This window comes from Toxoplasma gondii, chromosome VIII, assembly GCF_000006565.2.
Source record: "Toxoplasma gondii ME49 chromosome VIII, whole genome shotgun sequence".
Taxonomy (NCBI): Eukaryota; Apicomplexa; class Conoidasida; order Eucoccidiorida; family Sarcocystidae; genus Toxoplasma; species Toxoplasma gondii.
In genome coordinates this window covers 6,333,257-6,358,251 of record NC_031476.1, presented here as the reverse complement: position 1 = coordinate 6,358,251, position 24,995 = coordinate 6,333,257, and the positions used below count along the sequence as shown (strand labels likewise).

General features: G+C 53.4%; 5 protein-coding genes across 5 annotated transcripts; 2 read left to right on the top strand and 3 right to left on the bottom strand.

Moving 5' to 3' along the window:
- Positions 1-373: 373 nt before the first annotated feature.
- TGME49_268710 (elongation factor Tu GTP binding domain-containing protein) lies at positions 374-12,617 on the top strand (the record flags this gene model as incomplete). The annotated part of the gene is made up of 16 exons (XM_002365523.1): positions 374-455; positions 812-1,245; positions 1,640-1,849; positions 2,366-2,630; positions 3,063-3,691; positions 4,263-4,608; positions 5,199-6,119; positions 6,449-7,090; positions 7,574-8,269; positions 8,457-8,571; positions 8,911-9,160; positions 9,872-9,956; positions 10,499-10,661; positions 11,340-11,436; positions 11,910-11,999; positions 12,549-12,617. The coding sequence occupies 16 exons, from the start codon at positions 374-376 to the stop codon at positions 12,615-12,617; spliced, it is 5,094 nt and encodes a 1,697-aa protein (XP_002365564.1).
- Positions 12,618-13,241: 624 nt separating this feature from the next.
- TGME49_268720 (Hrf1 family protein) lies at positions 13,242-15,083 on the bottom strand. The gene has a single exon (XM_002365524.1). It carries the CDS (start codon positions 14,721-14,723, stop codon positions 13,299-13,301), a length of 1,425 nt encoding a protein of 474 aa, XP_002365565.1. The 5' UTR covers positions 14,724-15,083; the 3' UTR covers positions 13,242-13,298.
- Positions 15,084-16,971: 1,888 nt separating this feature from the next.
- TGME49_268730 (glutaredoxin-related protein) lies at positions 16,972-19,065 on the bottom strand. The gene is made up of 3 exons (XM_018781516.1): positions 18,241-19,065; positions 17,692-17,726; positions 16,972-17,552 (listed from the first exon to the last, which is right to left on the bottom strand). The coding sequence occupies exons 1-3, from the start codon at positions 18,710-18,712 to the stop codon at positions 17,190-17,192; spliced, it is 870 nt and encodes a 289-aa protein (XP_018636552.1). The 5' UTR covers positions 18,713-19,065; the 3' UTR covers positions 16,972-17,189.
- An 88-nt stretch (positions 19,066-19,153) lies between these two features.
- Positions 19,154-21,933, top strand: TGME49_268740 (hypothetical protein). The gene is made up of 4 exons (XM_002365526.2): positions 19,154-19,877; positions 20,486-20,600; positions 20,902-21,008; positions 21,610-21,933. Exons 1-4 carry the CDS (start codon positions 19,603-19,605, stop codon positions 21,674-21,676), a joined length of 564 nt encoding a protein of 187 aa, XP_002365567.1. The 5' UTR covers positions 19,154-19,602; the 3' UTR covers positions 21,677-21,933.
- On the bottom strand, positions 21,858-24,878 carry TGME49_268750 (peptidyl-prolyl cis-trans isomerase E, putative). The gene is made up of 5 exons (XM_018781517.1): positions 24,055-24,878; positions 23,379-23,534; positions 22,986-23,053; positions 22,255-22,368; positions 21,858-21,940 (listed from the first exon to the last, which is right to left on the bottom strand). Exons 1-4 carry the CDS (start codon positions 24,227-24,229, stop codon positions 22,330-22,332), a joined length of 438 nt encoding a protein of 145 aa, XP_018636553.1. The 5' UTR covers positions 24,230-24,878; the 3' UTR covers positions 21,858-21,940; positions 22,255-22,329.
- Between the last annotated feature and the right edge of the window lie 117 nt (positions 24,879-24,995).

Below are 24,995 nucleotides of genomic sequence, written 5' to 3'. Positions count from 1 at the left end.
GTGGCTTGATCATGGCTTTTCTCCACATTTTTCCCAATTTTTGACTCGATGAAGGCGCATGCAAACCGGGAATCCGACACTTAACTCAGCTTACTGGTGTAGATGTTCCGTTGAAAAAACCTTCCGGGAAGTCATAAGTGCTGCATACTCTTGTTTTGCAGTGCTAGAGTAGGGGTGTGAAGCCTAAAGTGACCTACTGGCGAAACACATGCAAGGGAAAGCTCCTTTTTTCCATCCTTCTGCCGCATGTTAGGTAGCGCAGGATCCCTCAGTCCTGGTGAGGCGTTCCGCACCAGCTGTTTCTTTTAGGATAAGCGCTTATTCTTCCGCTTTATTCTGGGTGCTGCCCCTTCGGATTCATTCGCTCTTCTCCATGGAAGCCCTGCGCGCTGGGCCACGGCAGCATCCGGCCTCCAATATTCGCAATGTTTGCATCCTTGCCCACGTCGACCACGGTGAGATTTATTGAAGAATAGCTGTAGTCAGGTGTATTTCTGCTGGGAATCTTCTGTGCTGTCTTTGTTCTAGTGCATCGTTTCCCCAGTCGTGGAGTACCACACCAAGCTTTTTGATGCTCAATTTCACAGCCCTTTTGCGTACAGCGCATCTGATGTGTTCCGAATACAGCGGGCCCAGCATCTCGTCTTATACCTCCACAGCTGGATCCATACTATTGTTTGCCCGATTCATGTATCTTGCCCGTCTTCATGCGTCTGTTTTCTGATCTGATTCACTCATCATAAGCGTGCGGTGCTTCTCTGACGTCGAACGGATTTCTGCTGCATGTCCGTCTTTGTCGGGTTCTGATCAGGCAAGACCTGCCTTTCTGATCGCCTGTTGAGTATCAATGGGCTCATCAGCGAGGCTTCAGCCGGAAAGGTTCGCTACCTGGATTCTCGCGAGGATGAGCAGAGGCGGCAAATTACCATCAAGGCAAGCGTAGTCTCGCTGTTTTTCAGGCGCCCAGACACCGGTTCAAAAAGTGCAGAGTTTGACAGAGCTCCGGGGTACTCTCTCTCAAGTTGCCCTACCCAACGTTGCTCTCGCGCGACTTCTGCGGCAGCTGGCGGTGTTTCAGCTTGTAGAAATGAGCCACAGTCTCCTCAGTGCACATCCGATTCCCGACAGAATGGAGGAACCTCGGTTCGGCCAGACGAAGCGAGGCCTGACGGCCCGGCCCGGCAAGTCCCCTGCTATGTGGTGAATATAGTTGACTGCCCAGGGCATGTCGACTTTGCCAGTGAGGTGAGGTTGTAGATGCAAGCAGGAAGAGGAACTGCCTACAGAGACAGTATCTGTCAAGCTGCGAGTCACGAGAAGGGGTAATGCTCAGGTGTTGTCTCATATGTGAGCTTATATCTCGCGGACAGACATGTGGGAGGACTGCTGTCGCACTCATTAGGGCAACCGGATCGACTGATTGCCTTTTTGCGTCCTAGTTTAATTTATCTGCGTCTCCACTGTGCGGCTCCGCTCGCGAGCTGCCGCCGCGTCAGTTCGAACATCGCAGAATGCCAGGCGCCGCGAGGAGCGACTCACAAGCACTAGGCTATGAAGTCGATCGTTTTTTCTTCATGTTTGTCTACCTCTGGCACCTCTAGCTCCTGTTCGTCCGCTTCTGATGTATGTATGTTGTTAGGTGTCGGCAGCCGTACGTCTCTGCGACGGCTGCCTCCTCCTCGTAGATGCTGTTGAGGGGGTCGGTCCCCAGACAGTCGCCGCCCTCCAGCAGGCGTGGAACGAGAGAGTCGTCCCGCTTCTGGTTTTGACGAAAATCGACAAGCTGATTCAAAAGCTGTGTCTTACCCCTGGCGAGGCCTACTCTCACTGTCAAGCTATTATCGAGCAGGTAAGTAACACGTGGATCACTTGTGGGGGCGAGAGGATCGAGATTTTCGACGGTAATGAACCTCGAGTGGCAGCAAGACTCTCTGTTTCGGAATGAGGTGCCGCCTTAGCCTTCAGAGACTTGGCTTTGTCCATTCTCCCATTACGAAGAGTCACAATATAAGTCCCTAGGCTTGCAATATCATATTGGTAACACCACGCGTGTCTGAGTCTTGGAACCACTACCCAACGAGCGTGCTAGGTGCTCCACCACATCCCACCGTGGCAGTTAGATGCTTCCCAGCTTCAGAGTGGAACCCCTCCAGAAGGACTCTTCAACGTCGAAATGCATTTGACGGACGAACGGTTGTGATCTCGTATCTCGTCCGAAACCGAAAGCAGGCAAGTAGCACTGGTCTGAAACGGCGCTTTTGCGTCTCCAGGCGATGCTGGGCTCCCAGAGTCGCCGGTGGTCTTCTTCTACCCACTGTGTCAGCTCAATGCTGTCGGCATTTGTCCGTGTTCTGTGCATGGTTAGGTCAATGCACATCTCCACCAGCACATTCATTCGGAGTTCATCGCGGCAACGCCTACTTTTCCGGCGGTCGCCGGCGAGGAAGAGGAAACCTGCCCAGGTGCTGGCGCGACCTCCGCAAGTACTGGGAAGGGGGACAGAGAAAGCAAGAAGTGTAGCCGTGGAGGCGGTGAGGCTGCGCTGTTCGCGTGCCAAGGAGACCCAACAGGAGAGTTCGTCTACTTCCGGGGAAATGTAGAGGAGAAACTCGAATTCCATCCGGCCCGAGGTACGCTTCCACTATGACCTCGTTCAGGAACGACCATTCCTCTATCGCCAGCAGGGGAGGCTCTCTCTTCTGGTTCATTTTCGAGGGGGGATGTCTCTCGGATATCACCTGAAACGATCATCGCGTGCTCATTCTGGCTCGATTCTTTTTTCCATTCGTTTCAACTCATTAGCTCTCGTCGTCCGAATGGCACGATCTGACTGGGATTGATTCATTTAGGCTAAGCTTCGAACTGCCTGCACGCCTCATCGACCCGGCTCTTCTAGTGGACAGGGCAGGACAGGGCCCCCATGAAACCGAGAGGCAAGTGGGAGAGACCGCATTGCCAGTCCTGGTGCTGCGTTTCGTGGAGGACTGAACAGCAGGGTGTGAATCGAGGATACCTGTGAACCCTCTCTCCCGCGTGCGTCTCTTGTGCCTTTTCCCTCTCAGGTAACGTCCTCTTCCTCTCTTCGCTTCATGGATGGTGCCTCCACCTCCCCTCCTTCGCCCGGCAGAACCTCCTGGGGCTGCTCCAGCTCCCTCCAGCTCTGCTCCCTCGCCTGCTGCCGGCGCTGTGGGGCGACTTCTACCTGAAACGGTCGAGGCCGGCTGCTGGGGCTGCGCAGAGTGGTTCCACTTCTCCCTCGTCTGCACCAGACAACCCCCGGACAGGGGGGGTGGGGTTCGAGATTCGCAAGGCCCCCACGTTCGCCCGGCAGCCGCGAATCGTCGAGCAGCTCGTCCTCGGGAACATCTGGAAGGTCTACGAGGCGGCGGCGTCTCCGGTCCTCCCTGGAGCTTCGACAAGTGTTCCAGCGGGTGGCGAGAAGCTCGAGCGCTTGTGGAAGATGGTCGATGCCTTGGTGATTCCTACTAACTCAAAGGCCTCAGTCAAGGCGGAACTCAGGCAGATCGTCGCTGCTCAGTACCAGCTGCTCCAGGGCGGCCGAGGGGGAAGAGACAGAGGGAAGGGCCGCGAAGAAGATGCGGCGGCCGCGGAGAAAGCGGACGAAGAATTTACAGAGGACATCGTCAAGGCCGTCATGACGCGCTGGCTCCCTGTAGCGGAAACTGTGCTGGTGAGTGACTGGCAAGGAATAGTTTAGGTGACACCCTCGGGGGGGGGGCGGGGAAGCTCACTCGTTTTCTTCGAGAGAACAAACAAAGACCGGATGCGTGAGACCAGAAGATGGATAGGAGAAAGAAAGTGGTGTTTCGAGTTTCTGCGCGCAGTATCTGTTGCGCGACGAGGCTCAGAGGGCGAACCGCGCTCTGTGTCGTTCTTACCTCCTCACAGATGAGAGGCCGCTCTGCTTCTGGAGTGGGGGAACAGTTCGGGTATCCTGGAAACCGCGCAGCGCTCGAATCGGAGAAAGGAGTCCTGGGTGAATAAGGGTGACACAAGAACTATGAATCAACAAGTTTTTGCAAGGAAATTTTTCACAAACGCACTAAACATGCCAGAAAGTGTTCGTCAGACACGATATAGAGGACATCTCGAACCGTGTAAGGCCCACTTGTGTCTGGGTTCCGACAAGAGTGGTAGCTGTCCTAGTTGTCGTATGTGACCCCTTCTTCGTTGGCTTGTCTAGCAACCCACTTAGCTTGGCTTTTGCTTTCTTCTCCCTCCTTCATATGCGTTTTCTCCAGGGGGTCCTCGTTGACCGAATTCCGAATCCGCTCTCTGCGGCCAGACAGCGACTGGCGTACCTCTGTCCGTCTTTTCAGCGGACTCTTGGCGGCCCTGTAGGCCCTCAACTTCTGCGACTGCAGCAGCAGCAGATGAAGGCTTTCGCGACGAAGGCCGAGGCGCCGCCGGACGGCGAGGGGACAATGGACATTTCACCATCACAGCGAGAGGCCGTGTCCTGCTCCTATCAGCGGGCTGTGGGTCCTGGAGTCTGTTCCAGGAAGCCTCCTCTGGTGTTGTTGTATGTAGCCAAGTTTCTCGCTGCAGATCAGAAGATGCTCAGACTCACGGGAGATCGACTGCAAGGTGAGGGGACACGTGAGAACTGCGTTTCTGTTTCTTGGATTCCACTTCCGCTAAAGAGAAACGGCAAACAGACGGCGGGGGCCCTGTTTCCGAATCCGTCCCGTGGCGCACGGGAACCGGAACTCTCGTTTTCTGTCCGTGCTCCAAATCGGCTGAGTTCCCTCTTGATCTGTGCATCATCGGTTGCAAAGGCTCACTAGATACCTACCTATATATAACTACATATATATATATATATAGTTTTGATTGTGACTGAGAATATGCATATCTCACAAGCGTTTGTGCAGACGAGACGGTGTTCTCTTTGGCTGCAGTGTCATTGTTACTTTCTCCCTGTGTAATTTTGATGCGAAAATGGTAGATCCCCCCCGGCCGGTCGACGCTGGTGTCAAGCGACCTTCGGTCTGTTGTGTGCATCGGTTGGTTGTGTAGGAGTGTTATTCAGTTAGTAGTTTATACTTTTCTTCCTTTGCACTTTCCTTGTGGCTAGGTGGTGTCTGTCGACGAGTTCTGCCCCCGGGTTTTCCAGTCGGTGCTTTGGTGCGAGTGTGCAGCATCTTGCCATTCGAGCTGTGTTCCGTCTCTCTCAGGCGTAGAGCGCTTTAGCGGCTTCGTCGGTCTCTGCCGGGTCTTTGTCGGGACGCTTCGCCGCGGAGCTGTCCTCTTCGTGTGCGCGGAGAGTGTGGACGCACTCGAGCAGCCCGGGGAGCTCCGCTCTGGTCGGCCGTCCGGGCGTGGACACGCCGGCACAGAAGCAGAAGGGCGCGAGGCGTTTTCTGTCCGGCAGATCTACGTCCTTTTCGGCCAAGACCTGAAGCCGATCGAGGCGGCCGCAAGCGGCTCGGTCGTGGCTGTCAGTCTGCGCCCGCGCAAACAGAAAGTTGTGGCGCGCGGAGGCTGGGCCGCCACGGGAACACTGGCAGGCCGGCCCACTGCCTCGGATGTATGTGCAGCTGACGAGAGCGCCGGCGACGCCGCGGATGACTCGAAGCCGGAGAAGAAGCCGTGCGATGACTTTCTGGAAGCCGACCAAGACGCAGACACAGAGGAGAGCGACTCATCTGACGAGGAATCGGAGGAATCTGTCCGGGACGTCACGGCCTGGCTACAGTCTCTCCGCGACCGAAATCGACCTCTCCTCATGCAGCACCAGGGGGGCTTTTTTTCCAGTCCCACAGGCCCTGACGCCTCTGGCTCGGGCCCAGGCTACGTCGCGGGCGTGACGAGCCTCCACCGCTGTGTGACGCTGAGCAGCTGGCCGGACTGTCCGTCGCTCCTCACGCCTTACTCGAAGGCATCCTCGGCAATTGTTCGCGTGGCCGTCGAGCCGCAGCGCCTGGAAGACGCCCAGCAGTTTGTCAAGGGAATGGCACGCCTGTATGTCGCAGACCCATCCATCAAACTCTCCGTCCTTGACAGTGGCGAGTTCCTCATGGGCTGCTGCGGCGAGGTCCACCTGGAGACATGTCTTCGGGACCTGCAGGGCCTCTACGCGGAAGTCCCCATCACAGGTAAGACCGCTCCCGGATTTGCCGTCAACTTTCTGGAAGTGGATATCTTTTTTGTGTCTGGACAGTGCAACTTAGGTTTCGATCTGTCTTTCTCTATGTTTATCAGACGCGTCGCGAATGCCTTGTTGTCCTACATGGGTTTCATAGCATGCATCCAGTGGAAAGACGCTTTCTCCAGTGGCGTGCCTAGCAACCTTTAAGCGGGGTGGAAACGCCAGCAGCTTGCCCCATGCCGCGTGGCTCCCTCATGCGTCGTCAGTTTTCCCTGAAAAAAATTGGCTCTGATTGCCGTGACTTCCCTTGCCTCTTCGACTGTTCTTTGTCTACAGTTTCTCCCCCAATGGTGGCCATTCGCGAGACGTTGGCTCCGTTTTCCTCGCCTAACCGAAGCGGCGACCCGTCGGGCCCCGCATCTTCCGGAGGGGTTTCGAGCCTCGCGTCTCACAATGCCTCAAACGCGGCTTCGCTGAGCATCCCGTTCCCGCCCTGGGCAAAGGCACCTCTGCCGACTCCCGGCAGCTCCGCATCTGCCTCGCCTTTCTGTCTCTATGGTGTGCCTGGCGTCAACTCCGACAGCAGTGCGTCCCTGGCCGCAACAGGCGGCTTCGCTGCTCAGCCTGCAGCCCCTCAGGGCGGAGCTCTGCCGCTCTCGCGCTCCACTGTGAATGGTGTGGGAGCTTCGCCGTTCGCGCCAGCTTTCCCAGAAGGACATGCGCTGTCCGCATCGTCCCAGGAAAACGGTTTCAGTGGCTTCGCCAGTCTCGCCGGTGGCACGACAGGCGACAGGGAGGAAGCCGCGAGGCGAGGAGAACGCGAAGGCGAGAGGCTCGGAGCCGGCCGATGCGCCGAAGACGCAATTGGCGCTTGGCTGGCGAAACGCGCGGCAGAGCTCCAACCTCAGGGTGTTTACGCGTGGACCACGACCCACCAGCTAGGCATTCTGCTGAGGGCGGAGCCGATGCCTCCCGAGCGTGAGCGGAAAAGAAGTGCACTTTGGTTGTGGGATGTCCAAGTCAACGTGCTTACTAGACACCTCGCAGGTGGATGCCCACGCCAGGCGCACTTTTATTTGCTTCTAGGAACTTTTGCGGGCGCCAGCTGCTCTCTCGGGTCTCGAACGACACCTCAAAGTCAAACAAAAGGGCGACGCAGCGGTATCTGCGGCACAGACTGTCTCTTGGAGGGTGAAGCACCATCGCAGCCGGCCTTAAGACGCTCGTCGCGTAGACGAGGTCAAGTGGAATTGCCTTTGATTCTCGTTGCATTTCCCCTTCCCTCGAACCTGCGGGTTTCTCTTTCTCTGCGGGGTGACCCGCCTTCTGCGCTGTACATGCACATCGCTCTATGGCGCAAAACCTCTCGTTATCTTTGGCCGGCACTTCACTTCCTCTGATCCCACCTATGTCCCTTTCGTCTCCTCTGTCCCCCTGGTCTTCTTATCTTTTGTTTTGCAGTGACAACTTGGTTGACAGACGCGTCTCGAGAGATCAACGCCGTGCTGAAATCGCGTGTGGCATCTCGGCGTTTCCTGCGCGAGCCCGAAGATCTGCGGTCTCCCCCTGGGGACACTTCGCCGGCCAGTGGCGCGCCTCCAGAGAACGCAGGGGCCTCTGCGGACCCCTCCAGTCTCCTGCGAGAAGCGATGGAGAACATCGCGGCGGCGTTCCGCGCCGAGTGGGTCCAGGCGCGCTCGGCGCCTTCGCAGGACCCAGGTGAAGCCGCGGAGGCCCCCGCGGAGGCCCCGGCGGGGGGCGCCTCGCCCGCGAGCAGACGACGCGCGGGGACAGCGAGGGCCTCTCGGGGAGACAATACGGGCCATGAAGGCCTCGCGCCGTTCCCGGGCCACCTCTGGGGCCTCTCGCTCTCAGCAGGGTCTTGCAACGCTCTGCTCGCTTCCCACACCTGCCGCCTTCTAGTGCCCAGAGGGAGTGGCCCCGAACGAGAAGGGGACAAGGCGCCAGCACCCGGAGACAGTAGTCCCGGGGTCAAGCGAAACAGAGACTCAGACCCTGAGGGCCACGCCCTAGACGCAGCGCCTGGAGGCTCGCGAACCCCCGCCAGCGAGAGAGCTGCAGACGCCCTGCCTCCAGGGTGGCATGAACTTCTTGACTTGGAGAATTGGCAACTGGCCCATTCGTATGGAGCTGATGGTAAGTGAAAGTGGAAGAAGACAAGGTAGAGGAGAGAAGCAAGCGATCCGTATAAAAGTATATATTTTGATGCGGATGGTGGGAAGAACGTTTGCGTATCTCGTCATTCCTGCTTTCTTTCCGTTCTTCTTTGTCGCTTTGCCTGGCGTTTATCATTTCGGTGACGGCGCAGGTGTGTCTGTTGCAGCGTCCGCCTGGTCGTCGAGTTCGAGCGGCGCTGTGTTGAAGCGGATCCTTCCCGCCCTCGTCTCAGGCTTCGAGCTCGCTTCACTCAGCGGCCCTTTGGCTGAAGAGCCAGTGCGGTAGGAGCACAGATACCACGGCAGTGAAAAGGAAAAACACTTTAGGGAAAACAGCTTTTACGAGGAAAGGAACTTTCAAGGGAAGACTGGGCCGTCAGATGAGGGACTTGTAGGGGAGTCGCATGTCTCCGTGTCTTGTCCCTCTCCCATTTCAGAGGGGTCGATAGCCGACCAGAAGTTGTCTCGATGTTCTTCCCTCCACCAGCTATTCGCTTTCTCTGTCGACTTTTTTTCGGCCGTTTGGTCGCCCGTCTGTACCTTTTCTGCGTCTACGCACGGGTCCTGTTTGTCTCTCTCCTTATGGAGTCACGCTGTGAGACTCTTTCTCTCCACTTGCAGAGGCGTCGCCTTCATCGTCGAGGCTTTGGTTTACCGGAGTCCCCTCGGCTCTTCGGCCAGCGGGAGTGCTGCGCCGGCGCCTTTGTCAGCCCGCAATGGAGGTGCGAGTCGACCTGGCTCGATTTTTGACGCGGGAGAAAAAGAAGAGTTCTCCGAAGAGACAGGCAGCGTCGCTTCCCTCGACTCTTCAGCCTGTCGCACGCTCTTCTCTGCGAACTCTTCGATACCCTACGGTCCGCTCTCCGGCCAAGTAAGCTGGACAGGAGGAAAGAACAAGAGGGAGATTGGTTCTCTCAGAATATCAGCCTTTATGTTTTACTCGTTCCGAATTAGGGAGAAGTGAAGTCGTGCTTGTTCAGGGGATGCCAGACTGGAAGTCGAACGAAGGTGGGGGTTCGCAGAGCCCGGCTATGAACTGAAAAGGGCCGTCACATGCCTGAGGAGAGATGTGGATGGAGAAAGTGTGTGGATGTACACACGTACATAAATGTGAAGACATCTCTCTATGTACAGGTGCAAGCACATCAGTGTGGAACTTCGCATGTACATATATATATATATATATATGTTTACTTACGGTAAATGAGAACACTAACAGTAAACGTTGAGAGCGAAGAAGCTTGAGCCACTCGAGAGCTGGAGACGATCTGGCGCAAAGCAAAGCTTCTCCTTTCCAGAGAGGAAAAACGTACTTTGCCTCATGACAAGAAGACCGGAACGGACGTCGACGGCATTTGAACCTGCAGACAAATGTTCCCCACCTCGAGGCCTGGAGATACGTCTTCTTGAAGCACGAGTTCACGGGTTTCAAGGGATTTGTGTCTGGAGTTGATCTCGAGGCTGTTTTCTTCGCCTGATCTTCGATGACTCCTCTGTTCACGGCGTGCCACACTGCTGCGTCGCTCGAGGGCACGTTGCTTCGTAAGTTGCCCTCTGTGTGTGGCTTTGCTGCGTTTCCTAGGTGATGTCTATGATGAAGGAGGCTTGCAGGCGCGCGCTTCTGCAGCGAGGCCGGTGCCGCATCTACGAGGCCATGATTCGTTTCAGTGAGGCTCGTTTGCACTCTGTTTTTTGACTCTTCTCGGGAGCAAGTCAATGCGTGGAGAAATAGCCATGACATTGCCGCTGACACAAAAACTCTGTCGAGAAGGAAGCAAAAATCTCTTCCGCGAACGGCGGGAAAGCAGGCGAGATAAAAGGCGAAAGGAAGCATTTGAAAGTGGATGCTGCCGTGGGCGGTCTAAAAACGTCCAGGTTACGGGTGGAGGCGGAAGGCCACATGGGCAGTTCACTACCTTTCCAAAATCCATCGATATCTTTTTCTCCCGTTATTTTGTGTTCATTTGTCGAGTTGAATGCTAGACAGCCCTGCGGAGCTGTCGTGAATGCACGACGACCAGCGCGACCTGTCTTTGCAGAAAACGGATTTCTTAACGAAAAGGATTCCTTCGTAGTTCCAGCCTCGCGGCGCATCCCAGCCCTGGCAGTTGTCTTCCTCTAAGTCTCTCCTCTGTGGAGCAAAACGTGTGCGTCCCTCTGCACACGCGCGTTACTTCTGGTTTCCGCTTCTTCTTTGTTTGTCGTCCAGCTGTGACGTGCGAACAGCGCGTCTTGGGAAAAGTGTACGGCGTTCTGTCGAGGCGAAGAAGCAAAATCTACAAGGAGGGCCTGCTCGACGGTCAAACATCGCTGTTCGTTGTCGACGGCTGTCTACCAACCTCGGAGGCAGTCGGCATCGCGCGCGAGCTCCGGTGAGAAAACACAAGCTCTGACCGTCCAGATGATTCGGTGGTTTTAGTCTGTACGCTAGGTCGGGTGTATGGACACACACACACACACGCTTGCACATCCGTTCGCTGTCCTTGCATACACAGAAACGTGTGTGTGTGTGTGGAAGCAGTCTGCTGAAAATCGAAGAGACACACAGACTGCAGGTGGGTGGCGTAAGCAGTAGCTCGAAGAAATGTGAATACTAGCTGCCGCAGAGACAGGACCTTCCGTGAGGCAAGACGCACACTTGTGTTTAACGGATTTTGTTCCTTCTGGCGACCTGTCGAAGAATCGCATAAGCGTCGCTTCAATGCCGTGGCCCGGAACGGCAAACGAACCGTCTTAGCCGTACACTGTAGCTAGGGGCCTAGAAGTGCACTGATGCAGATAAAGGCATAAACGAGGAGGTATTCGAGGTGAAGGAAAGGAGAGAAAGCAAATTTGGGATTCTTCCTTCCACAGAGAGCCTCACATTTGAATCAGTAGTCTTGACGCAGTTCTGAAAACTGTATCGTCTATCTTGAATTTGGAGAGAAGCTGCAAGTTCGGTTCTCGGTCGGCAGCCACGAAAGTCCCGGTTGGACAGAGGAGGGATCCTAGGGTGGACATGTAGATTGTCAGGTTTCTTACTTCTCTGCGTTTTCTTTGACTCTTGGCAGCTCGAAGGCGTCAGGCCACGTTTCTCTCCAGATGCAATTTTCTCACTGGGAAGTCCTCGACGATGACCCTTTTCCTGAGGCGTGCATGACCGAAGAGGTAGGGCAAAGAGATGCATTCACACTCTGTTCAGAGCAATTAATGGAGGCCTCAAAATGGTTTTTTGGGACGCACAGGGTTTTTTTTCTCTGTGCAAGCCGAAACGCACCTAGTGAATGCGTCTACTACTCCGTTTTGTTCCATCCGGCTTTTTCGTCGGGGTGTCGGCGGCTCGTCGGCCGCGACGGAATCTCGTTCTGTGGGCGTTTCAACCAATCGGATCAGACACTGAGGTGATTAGGGAGCGCCTCGTGGAGTTCTTGGTCGAAACGAACAGATGCAACACTCTTTTAGAGCGGGAGCTGCTATTCCACACCTTTTTTTTAAAGGCAACAGAGGAGATCCACATTTTAGAGTTGCTTGCTTTGAAGGCTATGCGTGCTCCTCCAAGGTCTCACCTTACATCACCCGGGAAAGTCGGAATCTGCATCCCCGGGTTCCAGTCCTGCAGGTTGGATGTCTTGTGTGTGCAGGAACTTGAGGAAGAGGGTGTTGCGGGAATCGCCGCCCTGGCCAGTCAAAGCTGCGCGAGGAAAATCATCAACTCCATTCGGAAAACAAAGGTATGCAGTTCAAAAGCAGCTCGAGGCGCTTTGAGGCCTCACATGTAGGAGAACGAAATCCCTGTTTTCCAGTTCCTCTGGGATTCCGGAAGAAAGGAGGCAGAAAGCAGCCTGGAGCGGCATACAGCTTCCAAACCCGATTCGTTCTCTGTTCACCTGTTTCTTTCTCAGTTGGTATGTAAAGCAAAGTCGTAGCAGCACTCTCGTCTAGCGGATTTACCCCTTCTTACGAGAGGCACTTCTGCAAGAGAGGGGAAAAGTATCCAGAGAGGACTCCATGGACGGGTTTTGAACTGGCGCGCTATTCGTGCTGGTGGAATTTGTCGTCTTCACGAGATTTGTGTTTTTACCTTGATATCAGGCTTGATTGTCTGAATTATTTTTGGTTCTGCCGACAAAAATCCAGTTCGAGTTTCCAAAATGAGTTGTGCCTGTGCACAGTGGAGAAAGTTCCAGGTGTATGTTGCTGCTGAAAATGCCTGGTGTCTGCCTTATCCCTCTACGTTTGCTGTGGATGTAGTCGCATGTTCGTATCTGCCTTCTTGTCAGGGTCTGCCTACGGAAGAAAAGGTTGTGGCGGCAGCGGAGAAACAAAGGACTCTCACGAAGAACAAATGATGTGGATCGCGACCTGTGCAAGGGAGTGTGAAGATAGCATTCTTGCCCAAAATCTCCGAGTTTCACATTGTGCGGCCACCCGTTTAAATAGTAGAACGTGTCTCTGCGGGCGGCTTGATTCACGACCCTGAAGCGTGTGTTTTGTTTTTCCCAGCCTTGAACTGTCTTCGATTCGAGTTGTTTTTCCATTTCGCTTATCTACAACTTCACTGATCTGGCGTACATAACCTCGGTAGCAGCACTCGTTTCTGTGTGGACTGTGATCCCGAAAAGCCAGTGAGTGGGACCTAAGTACGCCATGCTTGGCACGATCATGTGAGGAAACAAAAATCCCGTTCCAATATTAACCGCTGTACATCTGAGCACATGTTCTACAGCCAGCGCAACCACGTATTTAGGTCGCAGAATGCGGCCACAGCAGCCGAGCATGCCACAACTGTAGGCCACAGAAGCGTTTCTATGTCTAGTTGAATTGTTAAAATCGGAACTGAGCTTCCTTTGCCGCTATTCACTGCTCTCCTCCCTACCGTGGGACACGGACACGCTGTTAGTTCCAGTTCTTTAGCCCTGACGACAGCAGCAAACCGCACGGACAGTTCAAGACTGTCTCGTACGTTGAACGTCCACATGGGTACAGCATTTGAAAAAGGGAGCGTGGCGGCTTTGTCTCGCCTCGCGAGCTTAGGTTGACTTCGCGACAGAAAAGGACGGCGTCAGGAGCCAGCAGAGAGGCACCTGAAGCAGTGCTAGAGCAAAAATGACAGACTTTGGTCCCGCCTGGCAACTCGCGTCCCGACTAACTTGCCAGCCACTTGCTGCCTCACTTTCCTGAAAGCAGCGTGTCGTCGCACCCCTCAAAAGGACGATAAGTTCCGCCGCCGCACACGCAAACAGGTACACATAGGCAACGGTAAAAAGCCCCGTAAGGCCTCCACTGTTTATCAGTCCCGCACCGCTTGCGGACGGCCGGTCGCCAGATGCTGCGGAAGAACTCAACGAGTTTTGGGAACTGGAGGGTGCTCCAGCAGCGTTGGCAACTTCCGGAATCTGTGCTGAGTCATCGAAGCTTAGGCCTGTCGGGCTGAGAGCGCCCGATGCATTTCCCTGGACGCCGGGAGCGCCTTCCAAGCTGGCCAGCGTATTGAGGAAGAGGCGAAAAGCGATGAGGAGGGCCAGGTGCACGTACTTGTAGCCGCAGAAGGAGAAAAGGTCGAGTGTGCATACGCCTCCGGCTCCGGAGACGTAGAAGGCGACTTTTGCAACCACGACTTCGGCGACAAGGAGAAGCAGGGCGACGGAGGCCGTGCTGCCGAGAAGTTCGGGCCGGAAATCGTTCGCTGCGCCTCTTGTCAAGGCGTAGAGAAGCACGTACGTCACTAGCGCCATGAGTGGCGTGTATAGGTCGCGAGGCAGAGCGTTTAAAGCGACGTGAGAGCCGTCGCCGCCGATGTCTTTGGTCGACAGCGCCCGCCCCTCCACGGCCGGGGCGGATCGCCAGAGCGAGAGAAAGGGAAAGAGGAGCTGAAGGAGGCGTTGCCGGACGCGTGTCTGACTGACACTGAAGTACGGCCGCAGGACCGCGATCGCGGACGGAAACCACTTCTGAAGCTGAGACACCTGCGAAGCCGCCTGGGTCGACAAGTTGTCAGCGACGGTGTTGAGCATCATATGCATCATGGCCTTCTGAACGTCCGTACTCCCGTCGGGAGCAGAACCCCTGCCTTCGTTTTGCTGAGACACCATCTGCCCCAGTTGCTGAGGCATGCGGCCGGTGTTCTGAGGAATCCCGTCTGACCCAGCGGCAGCCTGCGAAGCTCCCCCAAACGGAGAACTCCACACTGCTGGAGCTCCCACCGCTCCCTCCCCGACATGATGCGGACGCGCTGCCACCGGCTGGCTTCCAGCGCCTTCCACTGGCATTCCCTGTGGTGAAATTCCAGAAGAGTTGTGAATGTGACGAGGGCGCAGCTGCTGCGGTTGCCCAAACGCATTTTGTTGCGGATATGACGTTGCAGCCGACGGATGCAGAGCGGACGGCGTCTGGTTGGCCTGCCAAGCAGCTCGCTGCTGGTCAGCAGAAAAGGCGAAGGAGTTTGGCGCTGCCATCGTCGCAGCAGGGAGCAGAGAACCCCTAGTGAAACCTTGAAGATCTTGCCATTCACTTCGGTGACACGAACGACAGACTGCAGCGTGGAGAGCCGCCTCAAGAACCGATACGAGAGAAAAACCCCGAACTCCTGCGATAACGTCTGAATCTTCAGGAATGTGGCAACTAAAGCAAAGAATTCATTTTGGGGTGTAACGGAAAAGAATTCAGACGAGGACGACAACGTTGCGGCGAATTGCTTGTCTGCGTGAAAACAGCATGCGAGGGAACTCTTGGAAAGAAAACACTATTTTCCCCAAAGCGCCCTCGTGCAACAGTTGCATTCAATTTCCTTTCATGAATGCTGGCAATACGCCCGAGTTCACTTAGATTTCGAAGGTACCAAAGACAAACCAAGCAGCCGATGCCGCCACGACAGCGTCTGAGAAAGGAGGGAGTATGCGGGTAGAAAAGTTTCCGGTCAAGGTGTTGTGGAAAAAAGCGTCTGCCGCGGAGGCAGCGGCAAACGAGGCATGCGCGAGGTTGATATCGGATGTAAACCACGGGCGTATTCCTGACTTCTGGTTCTGTGTCGGTTGTCCATGTGTCTTTTTGAAAGAAACGGGGATCCGTGTCGAAAAAACGGTAAAACAGTTATCCTGCCGCTCTAGTGGGATGGGGGAGCTTCAACAGCCGACTACCTCTGCACACGTCGAGGTTGGGCTTGGCCTACTGGGACATCACAGAGGAAGTTTGTCGGAGGAACAGATTTGGATAGCGGAATAATGGTGCAAAAACTAAAAAAAGCCTGCAAAAGAACGATGTCTTGCACCACTGTTCACGAGTGTCACCCAAAAGTGACTCTGCTTGTTCCGAACACTGCACAGGAAGAGCGGGCAACTCCGTTGCTTCCACGAATTACTAGAGACCTTCGTCTAATGCGTCTTTGTCTGCCTATACCTCCTCTCGGGAATCTATCACCAAAAAGCCGTAGATTGACATAGGTCTGGCTGTAAGGAGGACGGCGTGTACACAGAGGCAGCCAGCGCATACGCCTTGTAACGCGGCGTCAAATACAGGAACAGAATTTGTCATGGCCTCCCCTAAGAAGTGCTCTTTGTAGTACTCGACGAAAAAGTTCTGTAGCATTTATAGTACTGTATTCAACCCTGGGCAAAGACACATATGTGTTCTGTGCCGCCTGATGACCGGTTTTCACCTGGTCTGTCCTGCGCAGAACACATCTGCAGAGCAAAAATATCTTGCGATTACCCATGAAGAAAAGGGGGCAAAAGGGTGAGTAGTACTATCATCGCTTTTTCTGTAACGAAACACTGCTTCAAATGCATTCACGAGGAAAGCTGCATGTGCAGCTGAGCAAGAAATTGGGAGCGATCCATGTCGCAGCACTTCTTTTTCTGTCACTGCATAAGACGCTTCTTTAACTGGAACCCTCTTCCCCTATCTTTGTTCAAGATGCGTTACGAAACCAAACTTGGAGTTTCACTGTCTCCAACAATTTGTGGTGCCCTGTGATAGTCCGAAAAACATTCAGTTTGCTCTCTCGTAGTAGTGGCACAGCCTTCGGTCCTGGCGAAGAGAAACAACTACCTTCCCGTCATTTTTGTGTCAACGGATCCCCACGAGAGCAACACCGGTGCATTTTGGAGGTTATGCATCAAACGAATGGGTTCTCCCCATAGCCGGCCTATGCCAGGTAGACTGTTCATGTATTTAGTGCAACGGCAGTGTTCCTTGGAAACAAGGCACTGTTTCAACAGGACTCGTTCCTTCCTACCAGCCCCTGTCCCGCAACAGTAGCGCCGTCCTTGAGGGTGTACAGCCTCCAGCGCATTATTCCTGGCCGCACACGAGATAGCCTCTGCCGCCATGACTAAACTCTGTGCTTACTCGTGTCGACAAGCACTGGAATGTTATCCCTTACACCTTCACGTGCTGTATTAGGTAATTCCATGTCACAGACCTTGCGGACCTAGAGAACAGCACCGAAGCGCCGGTTTTGTTCCCCCTCTGGGAAATCCCAGTAACGCACACGAAGCGCCAGCGACCAAGAGGAGTCAACATACAGAAAGTGAAACTCCATTTCTGCTACTCTCCGCGCAGTCAAGTTTCAAAGGACGCCGCCTCTCCCTTGGCAGGAAGTTCGTCCTCACTTCTGGACTTTGCCACGGCGCCTTCATCTCAGCAGAAAAACTGGCAGCCCCGCCTGAGCAGTACGCTCCCAAGGGTGAAACTCAAAGGAATTGACGGTGGCTTGTAAAAGCGGTGGAGCATGTAATTTAATTCGATGAATCGCGTGGGTCCGCTTGACTCAGCTGCCTTTCCTGTGACTGTCAGGCCAATCAAATATAACGCTCGACACAAGATTCCCGAAGCATAAGCGTCCGGCACCGCGTTTTCACGTGAAGATGGCCTGGAGACAGTTGTGATTGAGTGCGGTAAAGCTGAAAGACAAAGCAGGTGTCTTAGGGTTTAGAGTGACCTCCCGCAGGTTGAACAGCCGCACATTCGGACCCCTTGACAGCTTGTCTGATCATCTCTCCCAGTTCTCCTGTTTTGTTAAGTTCATCCATGATATCCACCCCGCCGACGACTTCCCCGCCCACGATTAAAAGTGGGTAGGTGGGCCAGCTGAAGTGCTTTTTTGCAAGTGCGCGTACATCAGGGTACTGCAGAATGTTAACGAAGGTGTATTCGTCAACGTCGAGAGAGTTCAGTATCCCAACTGCCCGTGCCGAAAACCCACACATCGGTGCCTTTGGAGAGCCTTTCATGAACAGCACAACGGGGGTGGATTTCACGAGGTCGTCCAACTTTTTTTTCAAGTCCTGAAAAAAGTCAGGCCACACATACGCACGAAATTGACAGCGTGTTCTGCGCATCAAAGGACCAGCTAAGAAACCATAAAAACGAGTGCGCCTACACGCAAATCCCTTATTTTCAAGAATAAGAATATCGGAAACCTACCTCTTCTTCGGCCGAGGAGGTGGTAGGGCGGTCGGCTGTGAGAAACACAAACGCGGACGGAGACACAGAAAAAAGTTCAGTTCAACAAAACCTTATGGAATGAGTCCACCAAGAAACCGCGGTCAGGAAGGACGACGTTGTACCACAGAAACGAAAGTCTTCCAAGACTCCATCGCAAAGGTCCTTCAGCCGTGATACCAGACAGCTCACTCCTTGTGAAGTCTGGTCGAGCTACTTGTGGCCAAAAACGCCACACTTGCTGAGTGTATCAATCTACGAAAATCCAGTAGTACATTCGACTCGCAGCGACGGAAATAAGGGGGTTGATGTCAGAAAATCAATGGGCACATGTCAGCACGTCGCGTTACAAAGACAGTGTAACGATTTACAGCTCAGTTGCTCACGGTCACTGCCACCTCTCAATCTGGTAGCCACTCATTCGGGAAAACGACAGCTGGAGCCTGTGGCGTAAAGATTACAGTCCTTGGGTAGGCCGCGGCGTGAGGGAACAAACTTCTGGGAGTGATGCGTCACACTCTGCCACCGTACCTGCGTTTGTTGGCTGCGAAGCCGCCGCGACAGTTCCGTTCAGCCGAGTCGGAGTTGCCAGAAAGAGAAGGGTGGCGCCACTTCTAGAAACGAAGTTCGTGCCTAGGTTACGAGCTGCCAAGTTCCCCAGAAACCGCCGGGTAAGCAGGGGCGAGTACCCTCCCACCGGCGCGCCGGTAACAATGCAGGGTGGCTGCGGTCGTATTTGTCCCAAAAGTGGATTTGCGGGGGAACGACGGTTCGAAGAGTGGAGTGCCTTCCTTCCGAGAGACAGCCTCCTCTGTTGCCCCGAATTCCAGTTACTCAGCCCCGACACCGACTTCGGTAAACCGGCACAGCGAGTGCGCGCTACCGTCAGTGGAGGGCCGACGACATCCCAAGCGATGCTCGAAAGTTGACAGTTCATCGCTGTGCAGTTCTTTCGGAGATACAAACCGAGCACAGATTTTGCGAAAGAGGAGGGAAAAGACATGCGCGAACCAGCTTGCTTGAGTCACTTTTTCCTGCTGGCCAGTCCCGAATATTCACCCGAAGAAACGAAATGTTAAGGGTTGCGAGACGGGCGGAAAGCGCGAGACTCAATCAAATATGGAGACGATTTTCTAGAGTTCGAAAAGGCGAATGTGACCAGAGTTGCAGACAGACGAGAAAACAACAGCTAGGAGGCCAAAGCAGAAACAACGCAGCGGCAGAGACGAGAAGAGGCAATTTGACGTTTTATCCATCCGCAACACAAAACACTGCAAAACCCCATGTTTTTAGCGCGCGATGATATGTGGTGATCTGCAGAGACGAAACCCGACGTGCGTTTTCAAAGAAATTGATGCCTGGCGATTCCTCGTCCGATTTCCGTTTTTCGCGCTGTCGGCGGGCGTGCATGCAAATCTCTTGGTGAGAGTTTTCAAAAAGGCTTGCAGTGCATCTATTCGACAAAGCAGCTAGAGGAGTTGCTTTTTCGCAGCTGTGGCCACTTTTGTTAACCATGGCCGAAGGCCAACGATCAACAGAGAACTTCGCAGTGCAACAAAAGAAAATTCTGGCGGTTCTTCCACTACGGTGCCAGTAGTTCCTTTCCGTCGATCTGCGGTCGCTGTTTGTTCGTATGTATGCTTTTCTACAGGCGTATGTAAACCTGTGGACTTTCGAGTCGGCCTATTTGTATACGCTTGTGTATAAACATGCGTTGTGTCAGAAGTTGCCCTTGCGGCTGATGAGGGGCTATGGTTTTCTCCAGTAGTCGAAGTTACTCCCGTCTGTCCCGTCTCGCATGGTAAACTCTAAAGCATCTCTTTTGTCGCTCATCCAAACATTTTTCCACGGTAACGCGTCTCCGTCAAAAAGAGTTCGTATCCTGGTCTCGAGATGCCAGCCTTCAATGGTGCGTCTCGTGAAGAGCCGGGGCGCTTCCCTCACTCGGATGCTGTGAAGTCAAGCGCGGACTCCTCGTCAGCCCCGCCTTCTCCAAGCCCCAAAGAAGGTTCGTGGATCCCAGGCACTGTGCTGCATCCTGACGACATTCACCAGAGTACGCGCCGCCGCATCGAGTATTTCGAGGCCAAGCAGGCAACGCACTACGAGAAGAAGGAAAACGACGCCATTCGCAAACAGATTGGAAAAGAAATCCGCGACAAATGCAGGTACACCTCGTTGAAATCACTGTCCGCTCGCCAGAGGAACAGCTGGTTAAGGAGTGCACGGTTTATCCGCCAGCGATGTGCGCCAGAAAAGTTGTTCTGCACCCTTGAAAATCACTCTTCGTGCGGTGAAAAGACCAAGCAGTCAAGGTCTGGATGCGAGTGAAAACGCCGTTGGACGTTCAGTGCAAACTGTCCTGTCTCTTCACTGTCTCTCCATGTTTCTCGATGCACAACCCCAAGAGAGAATGTGTAAAGCGCCTTTCCTAGTCGACCGGATCCTGCCAGAACGAAAAACGCCCAGCGCTCTGTCTTGCCACTAAGACAAATCTACCGTGTAACTTCGATTTTTTAGTGGAATATTTGGTTTGATTTCAGCACCACCCAGTCTAAAAATGTGATACCTTTTTGCTACGTGGCTAACGGTGTGTTGAAGACTTGTAAGTAGAGCAGCAAGGACGCGTCGTTCTCTCTCGCCATCTCGCACTAGTTTCTTTCGGGGTGACGTTCAGTGTTCTGTCTGCGTAACTTCTCACGCTGCGTGCTGGAATCCCTTCTGGGATTTAGAATTTCGAGTGTTTGACGTACTTTACGCTGCATGTGATTCTTAGGCCAGAGCTCGACGAATACTATGACTGCATGTGTGACCGCACTTTCACCTTCATCGCCTGCCGACGCTACGCGGAGGCCGTGCAGAAGTGCGTCAAGAAATACGAAGAACCAGAGGTGAGTCGGGAACGAGTGGCAACTGATTTGTGAGAGAGGAAGTGCAGCTCTGCCTCCACTTCTGATTTATTTGTGGGTCGTTGCCTCTGCGATGCGTGAACCTTGACCAGAACGCCGTTCACCGGCAGAAACCGATGTGTCAACACTCCGGAGACGCCAGGTTTTGGACCTAAACATAGCAGTCTGTGCAAGGCCTAGAAACGATAGCAGACGCGAGGCACGCTTGTATTTGACTCGTCGAGCTTTCTGCTCTTTTCCTGATCGACCGTCGCAGAGTGTTTCCTTTTCTTTCATCGCGCAGGCGATGAACAAACGCTGGGAAGAAGTTGCGCAAGAGCGCGAAGCACTCGGACTCAGCCGCATCAATCGCAGGCAGAGAAAATACTACAACAAGTACATCACTGACTTGTAAGGACAGTCGCGAAGTCCCAAGGTTGTTGTGTAGTTACGGGGAACCAAAGTTCACAATTACATGTTACCGCTCTTCAAAGCTTCGAGTTACGCGGCACAGTGGAGCCTTCTTTTTCGGGGCCCTGATTGTGACTGAGTTTTCGGCAGACTGTCTTTGTTGACATTGGTTTCTCGGCTTACGGCGGCTGCAAGATAGACACATTCAGTATTAGAGGAAATGCCCGCGTTTCTCCACACAGACTTCAGTTTATTCATTTTGTCCTCAAGTGGCACACTACAGCGCCTATGTACGTTAGCGGCAGATGTAAGATATATATTCTTGTGAGGAGAGTGTGACCAAGAAGTGTCAGTGCGGGTGGTCCTACGAAGTCTCAGGTGGCAATGATTAGTCGCTGGCACCTTTCTAAAGGCTTTGCTTAAAGCGAGAGCTTGGCCCCCACTACAGGCATGCACATATGCATATATCCATACATATGTTTTATATATTTATATTAGCGTGGGCGTGAAATGCAAGCACACGACGATAACGACACAGCAAGAGACCTTGTCGACCGCTGCTGTTTCGTGCCTGCCTCGCTGCTTGCTTTGTTTCTTTCAGAGACGGGTCCGGCTGGCTTCCCAAACCAAAAACAGAGGTGCCTGGAAGTGGAAACAAGGAAGAGTAAAAGTTTTTGCCTCCAGTGATCTTTCCGCCAAAGATTGTAAAAACGCGGGTTTTCTTCGTTTCGCGTTTTCCCCTGCTGCCTTTTATTGATGGGCACCGTTATTTGTTCGTGTGACTTCCACATAAAATCCTCACACAGGCTCCGACGTGAACCCAGCAGTTTGTTTTTTTTTGTATTTCTTAAGGTAAAGGTTTACAGACACGAGTGCGTGTACAGTTGTACCTCTTTCAGACGATTCACCCAACTTGTGTTGTCTTACAGTACCTGCGTGACGAAGAATAATCGAGACTGGAGCTGCTCAACATGAGAGTTCGGGAAGGGTCAGAAGCAGCTTTCAAAAACATTCGAGCTGGAAAGTGATTTGCGTAACACAGTAGAGAACGAGCGATGCTAGACGGATTTCCACAAGGATTCCAGACGTGCCCATCCGAGGCTCAGTAATACAGGATGCGCATCTCGCAAGATCAGAATCAGGTAATGACAAAAGAAACCCAGTGACGGCAGATGAGAGCAAGAGAAAAGCCGACTTGAAATGGAGGATTCCCTCCGCGCCAGCGGTTGACAGAAGAAAACCTCACAGTTTATCTGAGAAATTGGAGTCTCTTCACATCCCAGCTAGGATAAAGAAGTGGCTACACGGCGACGCCGCGTTCTCATTGTTTCTCTGGGGCAGCGGGCTCCGCTACGTCGCCCTGAAAAGAAAAAGCAGCAGGAGACAGTGCATTCGACCGCTGAAGGTCTCGAAACTTGACGAGCATTATGAAATTTTCTACACAGGGACACAACGATCTTAGATTGGTGAATACACAACATCCAAACTAACCCTAATTAAGAAAAACGAATACAGGGTTGGACTCGAGGTTAGTTTCGCTGCCCAACGCAGGGCGCTGGAGTGGAAAAAGAAACCCATGTGGCTTCGACGAAGCCAACTCACCAGTTACTGAAGCATGCATGAAACACTTTTTTGGCTTTAACCAGAACATCCAGCAAGAGAGACATACACCAGCAGGCGTTCAGGCCACGCCCAATAAACGACCAGCATGACAAAAACAAGAACACTCGAATCAACAGGAGCCGGTACGATTCCTCAAGTTACTATCAGTTACGGCGAAGGTTCCTGACGGTGAAGCACTGACTCAACACCTCATCTGAATCTGCTATGTTCAACAGTACATAAAGTAACTGAACTGCTCTTCAGTGTCAAGCTTCATGTTCTGGGTGGCCGAGTGCAAGGATGAAAAATGATTATCAGGATGGAACGCATGCCATCGTCCTGGACGGATGCTCCACCGTGTGTCCGGGAACTTACCATATCTTCACTAATGTCCATGCCTTTCTTCTTCATCTCTTGGCGAAAGAAAAAGTCATCGCTCCAGACTGGCGCACACACGCAGACGGAGACGAGCGCGTTTTGCACATGTCAGTTTCGCTCTGGGGAGTCCCATGCATGTGTCTTCACGATGTTGCAATATGGTTCCTGTAGACGAGCGACTTGTGGCATGATGTGCATGCAAAACTATTTACTGCCGCACAGTGATGTGGACAGCCAAGGGAATCCAGAACCTAGCCGGGGCGAGTTGAACGCTACAGAGTAACCCGAAACAGCACTGCGAGCGTGCATTAGCACCACGTAACGTGCATACTATGCCCAACCGCGCCGAACCAGGGAAGCTGGTCCTGCTATGAAAAGCTGGTGGCTTACTCGCTTTATTTCGAGATCCCGGAGCGAAGCCTCCAGAGCGAGATAAGTTAACCCGAAGCGTACGACCGTACAGCTCAGCGTTGTCCATGTTTTCCATCGCCTCCTTGGCATCGTCTTCCTCCTCGAATTCGACAAACCCGAAGCCCCGGTGAAGGCCTGCCACGTCACGCAAAAGCAACACCCCTTGAAATCTAGTGCCCAGTTCGCGTAACATAATTACGTTTCGTCGTCTCCGCAATTCTGTGTTGAGAAACGCCACAGCCCTCGTGACGCACGCGTTGGCAACACGTTGATATCACGGACGAAACGATAAACTCGATCAATCAGAACCCACTTCCTTGGCAACATGCGTTTGTTTGAAACATGGGCAACGCGTTCGAGTTCCAGTGTGTGTTTGTCATCGTCAACTCCCTCCACACACCCTGGTACAGCTTCTTTACAAAACAGGAAGACCGTAATCAGTGGTGAAGCGAACCGGTCCACTTCGTTGTTTCCCACTTGACTCAACGAATCGCATTTCCCGTCAGTGTTTTGCAGCTCCAGCGGTGAAGACACCGGCGATACATGGGCAACGAAGGAATTAGTCTAACAAGACACATTGTCTATCCATCAGGTCCTCTGTTACGGACTCGGACTCGGTACGTTTTCCAGAGAAGCGCTGAATCCGCGATCTGACCTGTGGTTTTGTCCTTTGGAATTTCCAGCTGTTTAATGTCGCCGAATGGTAAAAAGGCTGCCCGAAGCACCTCCTCCTCAACCTGCTCGGCCAAGCCTCCGACGTACAATGTCCGCTTCAGTCTCTCTTCCCCAGTGTTCGCCAACAGACTCGTCTGCCCTTGAACCGGCAGCATTGTGACGGATAAAGCTCTAGAAGACGCCCAAAGCAAGAAGAAAAGCTCCGCACGAAGTGCTGTGAATTTAAATACATGGAAAAATGAGATTACCAGACAGTCTTGGAGTTTAAGTGTCACCGCCTTGAGAATCACTGCTCGCCACAAGTCTGCAAGTGCGTTGCTTGCAGTGTCTTGACACTTTGATGGCTTTGTCCTACTGCCACTTCCTGCAGCGATTTGAAGAAAACGAAAAAGGTTATCTGGCGAAATGCCGTAAGATTCAACAACAATCAACCAATAGAGACCGTTTCAGTATCGCTCTGACACTGGTCCGCCGCCGCCAAGCAGGAAGTTCCCTCCCCATATGCGAAGTTCAGAGCCAGTCTTTGACACAAAGAAAGCCTTTTGCATAAAAAAGAGCTCGAGGCACAGTTTCACGATTGTTCCGATTCGTCGAAATTGCCTTTGTTTCTGTTGTTCAATACGAAGCAGCTGTCACCACGCATGCGCGGGAAAACCGGCACCAGGCAGCATTCGTTCCCGCTTTTAAATGTCCACGGCGTATGCAGCGTTCACCTAGATTTTGTAGAAGTCACGAATAATGATGCGGGAACGAAAATCAAAAGCTTCAGGGGTATTCACTGTGTGTCCTAAAACAGGATTTTGCAGTGCGTGCCGCTTGTTCAAAGCGCCCGTGGTTCCGTCGCTGCATGCGTGTGGAGTCTCGACGATTCGTAGCGTTACGTGTGTCAGCCTTACGCCGTCCCTGTGAGCTGCCCTGTGC

Excerpts from the sequence above, each read along its gene's own strand:
- TGME49_268720 (XM_002365524.1), bottom strand. The coding sequence starts at position 14,723 with ATGGCAGCGCCAAACTCCTTCGCCTTTTCTGCTGACCAGCAGCGAGCT.
- TGME49_268730 (XM_018781516.1), bottom strand. The coding sequence starts at position 18,712 with ATGTCTTTTCCCTCCTCTTTCGCAAAATCTGTGCTCGGTTTGTATCTC. Across the intron at positions 17,727-18,240 it reads TTCGCAGCCAACAAACGCAG|CCGACCGCCCTACCACCTCC; the intron begins GTACGGTGGCAG and ends TGTTTCTCACAG. Across the intron at positions 17,553-17,691 it reads CCTCCTCGGCCGAAGAAGAG|GACTTGAAAAAAAAGTTGGA; the intron begins GTAGGTTTCCGA and ends GACTTTTTTCAG.
- TGME49_268740 (XM_002365526.2), top strand. The coding sequence starts at position 19,603 with ATGCCAGCCTTCAATGGTGCGTCTCGTGAAGAGCCGGGGCGCTTCCCT. Across the intron at positions 20,601-20,901 it reads AGAAATACGAAGAACCAGAG|GCGATGAACAAACGCTGGGA; the intron begins GTGAGTCGGGAA and ends TTCATCGCGCAG. Across the intron at positions 21,009-21,609 it reads AACAAGTACATCACTGACTT|AGACGGGTCCGGCTGGCTTC; the intron begins GTAAGGACAGTC and ends TGTTTCTTTCAG.
- TGME49_268750 (XM_018781517.1), bottom strand. The coding sequence starts at position 24,229 with ATGCTGCCGGTTCAAGGGCAGACGAGTCTGTTGGCGAACACTGGGGAA. Across the intron at positions 23,054-23,378 it reads GGGATCTCGAAATAAAGCGA|TCTGGAGCGATGACTTTTTC; the intron begins GTAAGCCACCAG and ends TGTGTGCGCCAG. Across the intron at positions 22,369-22,985 it reads TGGACATTAGTGAAGATATG|GGCGACGTAGCGGAGCCCGC; the intron begins GTAAGTTCCCGG and ends TTTTCTTTTCAG.